The 13,513-nt window shown below is 43.1% G+C and overlaps 1 protein-coding gene across 2 annotated transcripts in view; it reads right to left on the reverse strand.

Annotated features, from left to right (window-relative positions):
- Nucleotides 1-13,513, reverse strand: part of LOC110512031 (glutamate receptor ionotropic, kainate 2) — a 229,455-nt gene that overhangs the window by 87,271 nt on the left and 128,671 nt on the right. For both annotated transcript variants that reach the window (XM_036970551.2, XM_036970556.2), the window contains exons 8-9: nt 4,962-5,105; nt 1,004-1,111 (exon numbers count right to left, since the gene is read on the reverse strand). In XM_036970551.2, coding sequence (XP_036826446.1) covers nt 1,004-1,111; nt 4,962-5,105 — 252 coding nt within the window. The remainder of the gene's footprint in view (nt 1-1,003; nt 1,112-4,961; nt 5,106-13,513) is intronic.

The following is a 13,513-nucleotide window of genomic DNA, read 5'->3' on the forward strand; positions in this document are numbered from 1 at the left end:
AATATGATGTGAGGTGCGTTATTACAAACACGCAACCACCCGTCCGCCCGCCCCACCCACCCACCCACCCACCCACCCACCCACCCACCCACCCACACACACACACACACACACACACACACACACACACACACACACACACACACACACACACACACACACACACACACACACACACACACACACACACACAAACACACCTCTTCACATCTCGCAGGTTAAGAGTTAAGAGTTCACACTGCTGTCAGCCGTGTCCTAAGGGTGCTGGAGGAAATTCTGGGAATGTGTGCTTGAGCTGAAGAGGTGGAGTACTGAGTATATGTGTGTGCATGTGTGTGAGTGTGTAAGGAGGGGTTGGTGGAAGCTGAAAGAAGAAGAGAAGGAGGAGAGGGGCAAGCCTGCAGGGGCCTCTCATCCTGGCTGTGTTATTCTCTTACCCGCTACAGGGCTTCTCATCTCAGCAGACACTCTGCTCTGCAGCACCAACCCACTACAGACACAACAGTCCTGCTCCTCTCTCTGATGCCCACTACTGAGGCCTTAGAGATGGCTGCTTTGTAATTGTAAATCAACTGTTTAATTCAGACTTCATGAGGCTGGAGGGCTCCTGAAGGTTTTTTCATTAAGAGAGTAAATTATTCATGGAGGCGCAGACACACGCCACAGAGAGGGATGGGGAGGTCAGGAGCAGCTGAGAGGCACACACAGGGGAGCATGTGTGTTAGGAGGGTGTGTGTGTGTGTGGGTGTAGGTTGGATCTGTTGTGTTGACAATCTTTTGTTTATGAGTTATCTCCTCCATAGATGTGCACACATGGTCATGTATTATAAACATGCACACTCAAACACACACGCACACACACGCGCACACACGCACACACACACACACACACACACACACACACACACACACACACACACACACACACACACACCCACACACACACACCCACACACACACACACACACACACACACACACACACAAACACACGCCCCTAGTACCTTCTCCAGTCCATCCTCCTTCAGACTAATCACATCCAGGTCAAAGTCTGTCCTCAAGCCGTTGGTTCTGTTGAAAGTGATCCGCCCAGTCAAGCCATCCCAGTGGGCCTGGAGGAGAGAAAGAGAGAGGTGTAGGAAGCGAGAGAGAGACAGAGAGAGAGAAAAAGACAGAGAGAGGGGGAGAGAGAGAGAGAGAGAGAGAGAGAGAGAGAGAGAGAGAGAGAGAGAGAGAGAGAGAGAGAGATTCATCATAACCAAAGAGGAAGAGGTCACACTCATTCTCAGCAAAATAGAGACATTCATTATTCATTAGAGTTCACCTTTAAGCAAGGCACACAAACACACAAAGGTATGCTGCACACACAGACAGACAGACACGAACACACACCCACACACACACGTATTTATTAATACCACACACACAAACTCGATACAGCTTTCTCCAGGACACAGATGCTTTTTGGACATAATTCTGATGGTTGCTTTAGTAACAGTGAGATAGTTATTACCCAATCTGTAACGATACAGGCACTGCTTTGGAATGCTGAAAATGTAGCATAAATGTGGCCCTAAGCACTGAACTCTCTTGTGTTACATTGCACATCAAGTGTTGAATTCTGTGCCCTTTTCTTAGAGAAGCAGGAGCAACTGGCTTAAAGCAGATGTTATTTCAGAAAGAACCTGTAGTATGACTCATCTAAAGTCATGTTATTACAGGCTCATAAATGTCACATTGTTCCTCTACGTTGGGAAGAGAGAACTAGATGAAAGAAGATTGTGGATTTCTAAGAAATAACTACAATTACCTGCCTATGTGGTTGGACATGGTTATGTTGAAAATAACAGTGGAAATTGGTCATAATCTAGGTTTAAATACATTTAAAGAAATACATATGAAATACATTTTAATAAATCTGTTTTAAATAGATGTAGTATGTTCAGTGTAATGTTAGCCTCTGATACAGTGGTGATTCAGTGATAGTGTAATGTTAGCCTGTGGTGATTCAGTAATAGTGTAATGTTAGCCTGTGATACAGTGGTAGTGTAATGTTAGCCTGTCATACAGTGGTGATTCAGTGATAGTGTAATGTTAGCCTGTGATTCAGTGAAAGTGTAATGTTAGCCTGTCATACAGTGGTGATTCAGTGACAGTGTAATGTTAGCCTGTCATACAGTGGTGATTCAGTGATAGTGTAATGTTAGCCTGTCATACAGTGGTGATTCAGTAATAGTGTAATGTTAGCCTGTGATACAGTGGTAGTGTAATGTTAGCCTGTCATACAGTGGTGATTCAGTGATAGTGTAATGTTAGCCTGTGATTCAGTGATAGTGTAATGTTAGCCTGTGGTGATTCAGTAATAGTGTAATGTTAGCCTGTCATACAGTGGTGATTCAGTAATAGTGTAATGTTAGCCTGTCATACAGTGGTGATTCAGTGATAGTGTAATGTTAGCCTGTGATTCAGTGATAGTGTAATGTTAGCCTGTGATTCAGTGGAAGTGTAATGTTAGCCTGTCATACAGTGGTGATTCAGTGATAGTGTAATGTTAGCCTGTGATTCAGTGAAAGTGTAATGTTAGCCTGTCATACAGTGGTGATTCAGTGATAGTGTAATGTTAACCTGTCATACAGTGGTGATTCAGTAATAGTGTAATGTTAGCCTGTGATACAGTGGTAGTGTAATGTTAGCCTGTCATACAGTGGTGATTCAGTGATAGTGTAATGTTAGCCTGTGATTCAGTGGAAGTGTAATGTTAGCCTGTCATACAGTGGTGATTCAGTGATAGTGTAATGTTAGCCTGTGATTCAGTGATAGTGTAATGTTAGCCTGTAATACAGTGGTGATTCAGTAATAGTGTAATGTTAGCCTGTCATACAGTGGTGATTTAGTGATAGTGTAATGTTAGCCTGTAATACAGTGGTGATTCAGTAATAGTGTAATGTTAGCCTGTCAAACAGTGGTGATTTAGAGATAGTGTAATGTTAGCCTGTAATACAGTGGTAGTGTAATGTTAGCCTGTCATACAGTGGTGATTCAGTGATAGTGTAATGTTAGCCTGTGATTCAGTGGAAGTGTAATGTTAGCCTGTCATACAGTGGTGATTCAGTGATAGTGTAATGTTAGCCTGTGATTCAGTGAAAGTGTAATGTTAGCCTGTCATACAGTGGTGATTCAGTGATAGTGTAATGTTAGCCTGTAATACAGTGGTGATTCAGTGATTGTGTAATGTTAGCCTGTGATTCAGTGATAGTGTAATGTTAGCCTGTAATACAGTGGTGATTCAGTAATAGTGTAATGTTAGCCTGTCATACAGTGGTGATTTAGTGATAGTGTAATGTTAGCCTGTAATACAGTGGTGATTCAGTAATAGTGTAATGTTAGCCTGTCAAACAGTGGTGATTTAGAGATAGTGTAATGTTAGCCTGTAATACAGTGGTGATTCAGTAATAGTGTAATGTTAGCCTGTCATACAGTGGTGATTCAGTAATAGTGTAATGTTAGCCTGTGATACAGTGGTGATTCAGTGATTGTGTAATGTTAGCCTGTGATTCAGTGATAGTGTAATGTTAGCCTGTCATACAGTGGTGATTTAGTGATTGTGTAATGTTAGCCTGTGATTCAGTGATAGTGTAATGTTAGCCTGTCATACAGTGGTGATTCAGTGATTGTGTAATGTTAGCCTGTGATTCAGTGATAGTGTAATGTTAGCCTGTAATACAGTTGTGATTCAGTAATAGTGTAATGTTAGCCTGTCATACAGTGGTGATTCAGTAATAGTGTAATGTTAGCCTGTCATACAGTGGTGATTCAGTAATAGTGTAATGTTAGCCTGTGATGCAGTGGCCATGCAGTGATAGTCCAGTGTTAGCCTGTGATACAGTGGCCATGCAGTGATAGTCCAGTGTTAGCCTGTGATACAGTGGCCATGCAGTGATAGTTCAGCGTTAGCCTGTGATGAAGTGGCCATGCAGTGATAGTTCAGCGTTAGCCTGTGATGCAGTGGCCATGCAGTGATAGTTCAGTGTTAGCCTGTGATGCAGTGGCCATGCAGTGATAGTCCAGTGTTAGCCTGTGATACAGTGGCCATGCAGTGATAGTTCAGCGTTAGCCTGTGATGAAGTGGCCAGGCAGTGATAGTTCAGTGTTAGCCTGTGATGCAGTGGCCATGCAGTGATAGTGTAATGTTACCCTGTATGTCACTCTGGATCGACAGTGCAGTGGTGTATAAAGACCATCAGGCTAAACAGTGGTGTCATTTATGAGGGCTGGCTGGTGTCCACCCTAGTACTGGTCCACAGGCTTAGAGAGAGAGAGCACTAGAGGTGGCGAGATGTGAGATTATTTGCGCGGCGGTTCGAGACGAAGAGCTTTAATATGTCATTCCTCCCTCCCCCCCATTACTCCCTCCCCACCCTCCACACACACCACCCCCCAGCCGGGAGCAGTGTGAGTGTTCTGGTGATATCTCACAGAGCAAACAGAACAGAACAGGGTAGCTAGGCTTTACAGACCCTAAATATAGCCTGGGCTATATATCTTTAACTGCATAACAGACAGACAGGGACGTTTGGATTAACCACCCCAGTTTCCAGAATCTATCTAGCACACTGAGGAATAATTAGCCCAGATTAAGATCATGTAGACCCATTCTGTAGGGACATGATATGAAAACAGAGAGACAGGTTTAAGATTGAGATGGTTGCAGTAGAAACAAAGCATTTCTCTTTCATTTACATTGATTTCTTTGATTGCCCCCCTGTCACCATCCAGCTTGTCTCTCTGAATGTCTCTCTTGTGTCTCTCTCTCCTATGTGTGTTGTAGTTGTTCTCTCGCTCTTTCATGCTCTCCCTCCTATGTGTGGGTAGGCTGTCTCTCTCTCTTTCATTCTCTCTCTCCATGTCCATCCCTCCTCTGCCTGTCCAGTGGGCCAGTGTGTAATGTTTAATACTACGTACCTCTTTGATGAGGGCCATGAATCTGTTCCCAAAGCGCCAGGGTTTGTGTCTGTTGCACTGTAGGGAGCTGACAGTGATCTGCTGAGACTGCTGCACGGCCACGGCCACCACGTGCACGGCATCGTACATGAGCGCAGCGTCCGTCTGGAAAACAACAGAGAGAATGTAGAATTGAAGTGTTTTATATATACTGAACAAAGATATAAACACAACATGCAAACAATTTCAAGGGTTTTACTGAGTTACAGTTCATATAAGGACATCAGTCAATTGAATTAAATAACTTATGCCCTAATCTATGGAATTCACATGACTAGGCAGGAGCGCAGCCATGGGTGGACCTGGGAGGGCATAGGCACACCCACTGGGAAGCCAGGCCCAGCCAATCAGAACGAGTTTTTCCCCACAAAAGGGCTTTATTACAGACATAAATACTCCTCAGTTTCATCAGCTCTCTCTGGGTGACTGGTATCCAATGATCCCGTTGACGAAAAAGCCGGATCTGGAGGTCCTGGGCTGGGGTGGTTACACCTGGTCTGTAGTTGAGAGGCCGCTTGGACGTACTGCCAAATTCCCTAAAATTATGTTGGAGTCGGCTTGTTTTAGAGAAATTAACATTACATTCTCTGGCAACAGCTCTGGTAGACATTCCTGCAGTCAGCATGCCAATTGCACGCTGCCTCAAAACCTGAGACATCTGTGACATTGTGTGACAAAACTGCACACTTTATGTTAGGTGGATGGATTATCTCAGAAAAGGAGAAATACTCACTAACAGGGACGTAAACAAGTGGCCAACATTTGAGAGAAATGTGCTTTCTGTGCATATGGAAATTTCAGAAATATTTTATTTTGGCTCAGGAAACATGGGACCAACACTTGTTGCGTTTATATTTTTGTTCAGTATAATTTCATCAGTCTGTTGTCCCCATTTGCTTCAAGATGTCCACCATTGTTCCTGTACCCAAGAAAGCGAAGGTAACTGAACTAAATTACTGTTGCCCCGTAGCACCCACTTCTGTCATCATGAAGTGCTTTGAGAGGCTCGTTAAGGATCATATCACCTCTCCTGTTCCTGACAGCCTAGGCCCACTACAATTTTCATACAGCCCTAACAGATCCATAGATGACGCAATCGCCATTGAACTGCAAAATGCCCTATCCCATCTGGACAAGAGGAATACCTATGTACAGTACATACAGTGCCTTCAGAGAGTATTTAAACCCCTTTACTTAATCCACATTTTGTGTTACAGCCTGAATTCAAAATGAATTAAATATTTTTTTCTTCTCACCCATCTACACACAATACTCCAGAACGACAAAGTAAAAACATGTTTTTAGACACTTTTGCAAATGTATTACAAATTAAATACAAAAATATATATTTTACATAATTATTCACATCCTGAGTTAATACATGTTAGAATCACAGCTGAGTCTTTCTGAGTAAATCTCCAACTGGTGGCCCTCTGTCCGAATCTGGCCTGCGGGTGTTTTATTTTGAAAGGTGAATTTGTCTCCCAGTGTCTGGTGGAAAGCAGACTAAACCAGGTTTCTTCTAGGATTTTGCCTGTGCAAAGCTCTGTTCCATATATTTGTAACCTAAAAAACTCTGTAGTCCTTGCTGATGACAAGCATACCCATAACATGATGCAGCCACCACCATGTTTGAAAGTATGAAGAGTGGTACTCAGTGATGTGTTGTGTTGGATTTACCCCAAACATAACGCTTTGTATTCAGGACATAAAGTACATTTCTTTGCCACATTTGTTGCAGTTTTACTTTAGTGCCTTATTGCAAACAGGATGAATGTTTTCAAATAATTGTATTCTATACAGGCTTCCTTCTTTCACTCTGTCATTTAGGTTAGTATGGTGGAGCAACAACAAAGTTGTTGATCCATCCTCAGTTTTCTCCCATCACAGCCATTAAACTCTGTAACTGTTTTAAAGTCACCATTGCCCTCATGGTGAAATCCCTTAGCGGTTTCCTTCCTCTCTGGCAACTGAGTTAGGAAGGACGCCTGTATCTTTGTAGGGACTTGGTGTATTGATACACTATCCAAAGTGTTATTATATTATATTATTATTATTACCATGCTCAAAGGGATATTCAATGTCTGCTTTTTTTACCCATCTACCAATAGGTGCCCTTCTTTATTGGGCATTGTAAAACCTCCCTGGTCTTTGTGGTTGAATCTGTGTTTGAAATTCACTGCTCAACTGATAATAACAGATAATTGTATGTGTGGGGTACAGAGATGAGGTAGTCATTGAAAAATCATGTTAAACACTATTATTGCAAACATAGTACATCAACACAACTTATTATGTGACTTGTTAAGCACATTGTTACTTCTGAACTTATTTAGGCTTGCCATTTCAAAGGGGTTGAACGCTTATTGACGCAAGACATATCAGCTTTTAATTTATATTTAATTTAAAAATAAATCTAAAAATATAATTCAACTTTGACATTATGGGGTATTGTGTGTAGGCCAGTGACAGAACATCTCAATTGAATCAATTTTAAAATCCGGTTGTAACAACAAAATGAGGAAAAATCAATGGGTGTGAATACTTTCTGAACGCATTGTACTGTTCAAACTTTTGGAGTCACAGAAATGTCCTTGTTTTTGAAAGAAAAGCACATTTTTTGTTAATTACAATTACATCAAATTCATCACAAATACAGTGTACACATTGTTAATTTTGTAAATGACTATTGTAGCTGGAAACTGAATATTTTTTTATGGAATATCTACATAGGCGTACAGAGGTCCATTATCGGCAACCATCAGTCCTGTGTTCCAATGGCACGTTGTGTTAGCTAATCCAAGTTTATCACTTTAAAAGGCTAATTGATCATTAGAAAACACTTCTGTAATTATGTTAGCACAGCAGAAAACTGTTGTTGTGATTAAAGAAGCAATAAAACTGTCCTTCTTTAGACTTCAAATCAAATCAAATTTTATTGGTCACATGCACATGGTTAGCAGATGTTAATGCGAGTGTAGCGAAATGCTTGTGCTTCTAGTTGAATAAGAATATGTACACATAAATAAATGGATGAGCGATGGCCGAACGGCATAGGCAAGATGCAGTAGATGGTATAGAGTACAGTATATACATATGAGATGAGTAATGTAGGGTATGTAAACATGATATAAAGTGGCATAGTTTTTAAGTGACTAGTGACACAGTTATTACATCCAATGTTTTATTATTAAACTGGTTAGAGATTTGAGTCAGTGTGTTGGCAGCAGCCACTCAATGTTAGTGATGGCTGTTTAACAGGCTGATGGCCTTGAGATAGAAGCTGTTTTTCAGTCTCTCGGTCCCAGCTTTGATGCACCTGTACTGACCTCGCCTTCTGGATGATAGCGGGGTGAACAGGCAGTGGCTTGGGTGGTTGATGTCCTTGATGATCTTTTTCGCCTTCCTGTGACATCGGATGGTGTAGGTGTCCTGGAGGGCAGATAGTTGCCCACGGTGATGCGTTGTGCAGACCTACTACCCTCTGGAGAGCCTTACGGTTGTGGGCGGAGCAGTTGCCATACCAGGCGGTGATACAGCCCGACGGGATGCTCTCGATTGTGCATCTGTAAAAGTTTGTGAGCGTTTTTGGTGACAAGCCAAACTTCTTCAGCCTCCTGAGGTTGAAGAGGCGCTGTTGCGCCTTCTTCACCACGCTGTCTGTGTGGGTGGACCATTTCAGTTTGTCCATGATGTGTACGCCGAGGAACTTAAAACTTTACACCTTCTCCACTACTGTCCCGTTGATGTGGATATGGGGGTGCTTGTTGAGACTTGTTGAGCATCTGAAGCACCAGCATTTGTGGGTTCGATTACAGGCTCAAAATGGCCCGAAACAAATAACCTTCTTCTGAAACTCATCAGTCTATTCTTGTTCTGAGAAATGATGTCTATAATAATAATAATTATGTCTCGATCTGTGTACTACCTGAAAAACTCCAGTTTCAACGTCAACAGTGAAGAGGAGACTCCGGAATGCTGGAGTTGCAAAGAAAAAGAAAAAGAAGAAAAAGCCAATATCTATATATTCCATAAAAAAATCTGCCGTTTCCAGCTTCAATAGTAATTTACAACGTCAACAATGTCTACACTGTATTTCTGATCAATTTGATGTTATTTTAAAGGACAAACAATGTTTGCTTTCCTTTCAAAATCAAATCAATTTCTAAGTGACCCCAAACTTTTGAATGGTAGTGTATATATTTTACATTTTCCCTCAAAGTAGTTACCAGTAGAGCCCAAGCTAGAAAGGGTGGGGAGGATCAAGTGCTGGTTCAGGTTTTTAGGGGGAAGCTACTTCCACCATTGGGTGCCAGGACAGAGAAGAGCTTGGACTCGGCTGAGCGGGAGCTTCCCTCCCATAGGGGTGGAAGGGCCAAGAGACCTGAGGTGGCAGAATGGAGTGCTCAGGTTGGGGTTTGAGCATAGCCTGAAGGTAGGGAGGGGCAGGTCCTCTTGCTGTTCCATAATTAAGCACCATGGTATTGTAGTGGATGCGAGCTTCGACTGGAAGCCAGTGGAGTGTGCTGGGGAGCAGGGTGACATGGGAGAACTTGGGAAAGTTGAACACCAGGCGGGCTGCAGCATTCTGGATAAGTTACAGGGATTTGATGGCACAAGGAGGGAGCCCAGCCAACAGAGAGTTACAGTAGTCTAGACGGGAGAGGACAAATGCCTGGATTAGGACCTGCGCCACTTCCTGTGTGAGATAGGGTCGTAGTCTATGGATGTTGTAGAGCATGAACCTGCAGGAGCGGGTCACTGCTCTGATGTTTGTAGAGAACGACAGGGTGACATCCAGGGTCATGCCAAGGTTCTTTGCACTCTGTGAGGGCAACACTGTGGAGTCGTCAACCACGATGGAGAGGTCTTTGAGCGGGCAGACCTTCCCCAGGAGGAAGAGCAGCTCCGTCTTGTCAAGGTTGGTGCTTGAGGTGGTGGGTTGACATCCAAGTTGAGATATCTGCCAGGCACTTTATTACTGCACTGTTGGAGTCAGAAACAGAAGCGTTTTGTTGCACTTGCGATAACATCTGGAAAATATGTGTACGTGACCAATACAATTTGATTTCACAGTCAATTAGATGCCTACGTCACAGCATCGGGCATGAACGCAGTGTCTGTATGTGGAACAGAGAGACCATGTGTCATCACCGCATCACAAATCATCACATATTACTAGAGCACACCACATGTATCAGTCTACAGATGTAGGATCTTAATATGAGTCAGTTTGCTACAGCAGGAAAATAATCCTGCAGCAACAAAATGTAAATTATTATGTGGATTTTAAGTCATTGAGATTTTTGTAGGGGTTGATACATTTTTCTAAAAGGGAAAATCAAGTCTGAAATCTCAAAACAGGAAATGACAAAATCCAGAAGCATTTTTAAACCTCAAATACTCTACACGTTTTACATTTTCTGCATTGCAGGAAAGTTCTCTTGCAACAGGGCGATCAAATAAAGATTCCACATCTGTTCATGAGAGCAACGTCTATCTGTGAAACAATAGAGAGAATGTGTCCTTATCATGTAATCACATCCCCGTCAATAGGCTACGTCACAACAACTCAGTGGGATGTCAACCATCAGAAATATGACAACAGCTTGAGTCTCCAACAAGAGAGACAATGTGTCATCATCCCCGCCAACCACATCACAGATCATTCATATCATCACATTATCACATCCCAGTCAATGGAATGTCTGTGCCATATAGATCTCATTTCATTGGGATGTCAACCATTCAAACTGTTTTATCCTCGTTGCCTACCTAACTTGGTTGTACTGTGAGACTTCCATCATGAAAATACACAATGTTATTAAAGGAAACAAAGAGAGAGGAGAGAAAGGAACAGGGAAGAGGGCAAGACAAGCAAAGAAAGGGCTATTTTCTAATATGCCAAATAACCATGGCGACATGACATCTACAGCACACAGCACATTAGACAAACAATCATAAAAAGGTATGGTAAACCCAGACATCTCTAATCTCTGAAAACACACTGGGTGTGTACCAAATGGCACCCTATTCCCTACATAGCGCCCCATGGGCCCTGGTCAAATGTCCTATATAGGGAATAAGGTGGCGTTTGGGACTCTCTCAGAATCTGCAGCTTACTCCTTCACCCTCTGTAATAATAAACGGCTGACAGTAAACAGAAGTGCGTAAGGAGACTGATATGAGAGCAACTTATCAGAGAGAAATGCCAGTCATCCACGCTCCAAGTTCCACACCCCTAATTCCACAGTCCCTCAAAAAAATCTAATTAGTGTTTGTCTCGCTTGATTGGAAAGCAATCAAAATAGCTCCTTACGTTTGTTGTATGGAAATCATGACTGAGGGTTGCCGTTGGAAACCGCTGTCCTGCTGAATAAATCCGGACCTAAACCTATCATTTCCCCACCCTTGTCCCGATTGTTTGCCTGAAGCGGTTGTGACGGCAGTTTGGATGATAATATGGTGTTGTGGGTGGTTGCTGTCAGTGGTGTAATGGTGGGGGAGTTCAGGAATAAAATGTGTGATATTAATAATGTCTATTTTAAAAGGTGTTAATAAAAGGGAAGTGAAGCTGCTGCAGGGTGTGTGACACCCTGGAGGACGGGGGGTGATGGAGTGGTGTGGTCGCCAGCTGCAGAGTGACAGTCTGTCTTTCCCTGAGGGGTGGAGGGGGTGAAGGATAGGAAAGGGACCATTCTCTGCTCTCCACACTGCCTCAGTAACTTCCCAGAGAGAAGTGTCTTTATAATTACTCTGGTGTAGTGTGGCACCTGTCAATCACAGTGCAGAGAAGGTGGGCCACAGAGTCGGCTGGCTGGGATGGGGAAGTGGGGAGGTTGGTTTAAGTCTGAGATGGGGGGCAAGGGGGACTATGTGAATTTTGGCAACGGCTGCTTGAGTGCTTTTCTCTCTTTTCCCCAGTGCTGTGTGAGCCTCTGAAGAACCAAGCAGGCAGCAAACCTTGCAAATGATTTAGCAACACAGCCACTTCACTCTATAAACATCTCATTAAAATCAATTATGTCACTCCTGACTGAAATTAAAGCTAAACGCTTTAAAACCTGGCTTTTCCCTTGTGTCAGCCAGTATGAACATTACACCTGACGCTGTCTATTCTTCTGCCTCGTTCTTGCCTCCTTCTCTTCTCTCTCTTCTCCCCCGTCTCTGTCTCCCGTCTATGTCTCTATGTCTCTCTCTCTCTCTCTCTCTCTCTCTCATTCTCTTTCCTCATCTCTCTCTCTCTCTCTCATTCTCTTTCCTCATCCCTCTCTCTCACTCTTTCCTCCTCTCTCTCTCTCTCTCATTCTCTTTCCTCATCTCTCTCTCTCTCTCATTCTCTTTCCTCCTCTCTCTCTCTCTCTCATTCTCTTTCCTCCTCTCTCTCTCATTCTCTTTCCTCATCTCTCTCTCTCTCTCTCTCATTCTCTTTCCTCCTCTCTCTCTCTCTCTCTCTCTCTCTCATTCTATTTCCTCCTCTCTCTCTCTTTCTCATTCTCTTTCCTCATCTCTCTCTCTCTCATTCTCTTTCCTCCTCTCTCACTCTCTCTCTCTCTCTCTCTCTCTCTCTCTCATTCTCTTTCCTCCTCTCTCTCTCTCTCTCTCTCTCATCTTTATTTATTCAATATTTATTTAGATTTATGGATTTATAGATGTATTATTTATTTATTATTTAGATGTATTAATTATCCTAAACGGCAAGGCCTGACGTGCTGCCTCCGAAGTTGGAAAGAGATTGGGTGGCAGGGCCTAAAGTGGTGACGTGAGTGAGGTGGCTGCAGCCTTCAAGCCGGAGCTCTGGTGGTCACAGGGACGCGCTAGCACAGTCATGATGCTCTGGCTCTTTTGACTGGAACATAAACACCCTGAGAGAGGCGGGGCCACTGGAGAGAGGAGCAGCCAGGGGAAAAGGAAAGAGAGGCTGTAGAGAGCAGAGCAGCTATGAGACCAGGCAGCCACTGGCAGCACATGCCCACTGAAAAGGCCCCATCACGCACCTGTATCAGGGGAAACCCCCACACTACCCTCACTCCCACTGGACACTTCAGTCTAGACACCCCTGAGTCATACAGTATAGGCCTCATAGACATGGTTCTGTATGACACATTATTTTTTTCCACATTTTGTTAAGTTCTAAAATGGATTAAATAAAAATGAATCCTCAGCAATCTACACACAGTACCCCATAACAAAAAAGCGATTTGATATTTTTGCAAATGTATAAAAACCTGAACAGAAATACCTTATTTACATAAGTATTCAGACCCTTCACTTTGAGACTCGAAATTGAGCTCAGGTGCATCCTGTTCCCATTGATCGTCCTTGATTAGAGTCCAGCTGTGGTAAATTCAATTGATTGGACATGATTTGGAAAGGCACACACCTATCTCCGTATATAAGGTTCCACAGTTGACAGTTTATGTCAGAGCAAAAACCAAGCCACGACGACGAAGGAATTGTCCGTAGAGGTCTGAGACAGGATTGTGTCGAGGCACAGATCTAGGGAACGGTAT

Source organism: Oncorhynchus mykiss, chromosome 3 (assembly GCF_057628025.1).
Source record: "Oncorhynchus mykiss isolate SJ-2025 chromosome 3, ASM5762802v1, whole genome shotgun sequence".
Taxonomy (NCBI): domain Eukaryota; kingdom Metazoa; phylum Chordata; class Actinopteri; order Salmoniformes; family Salmonidae; genus Oncorhynchus; species Oncorhynchus mykiss.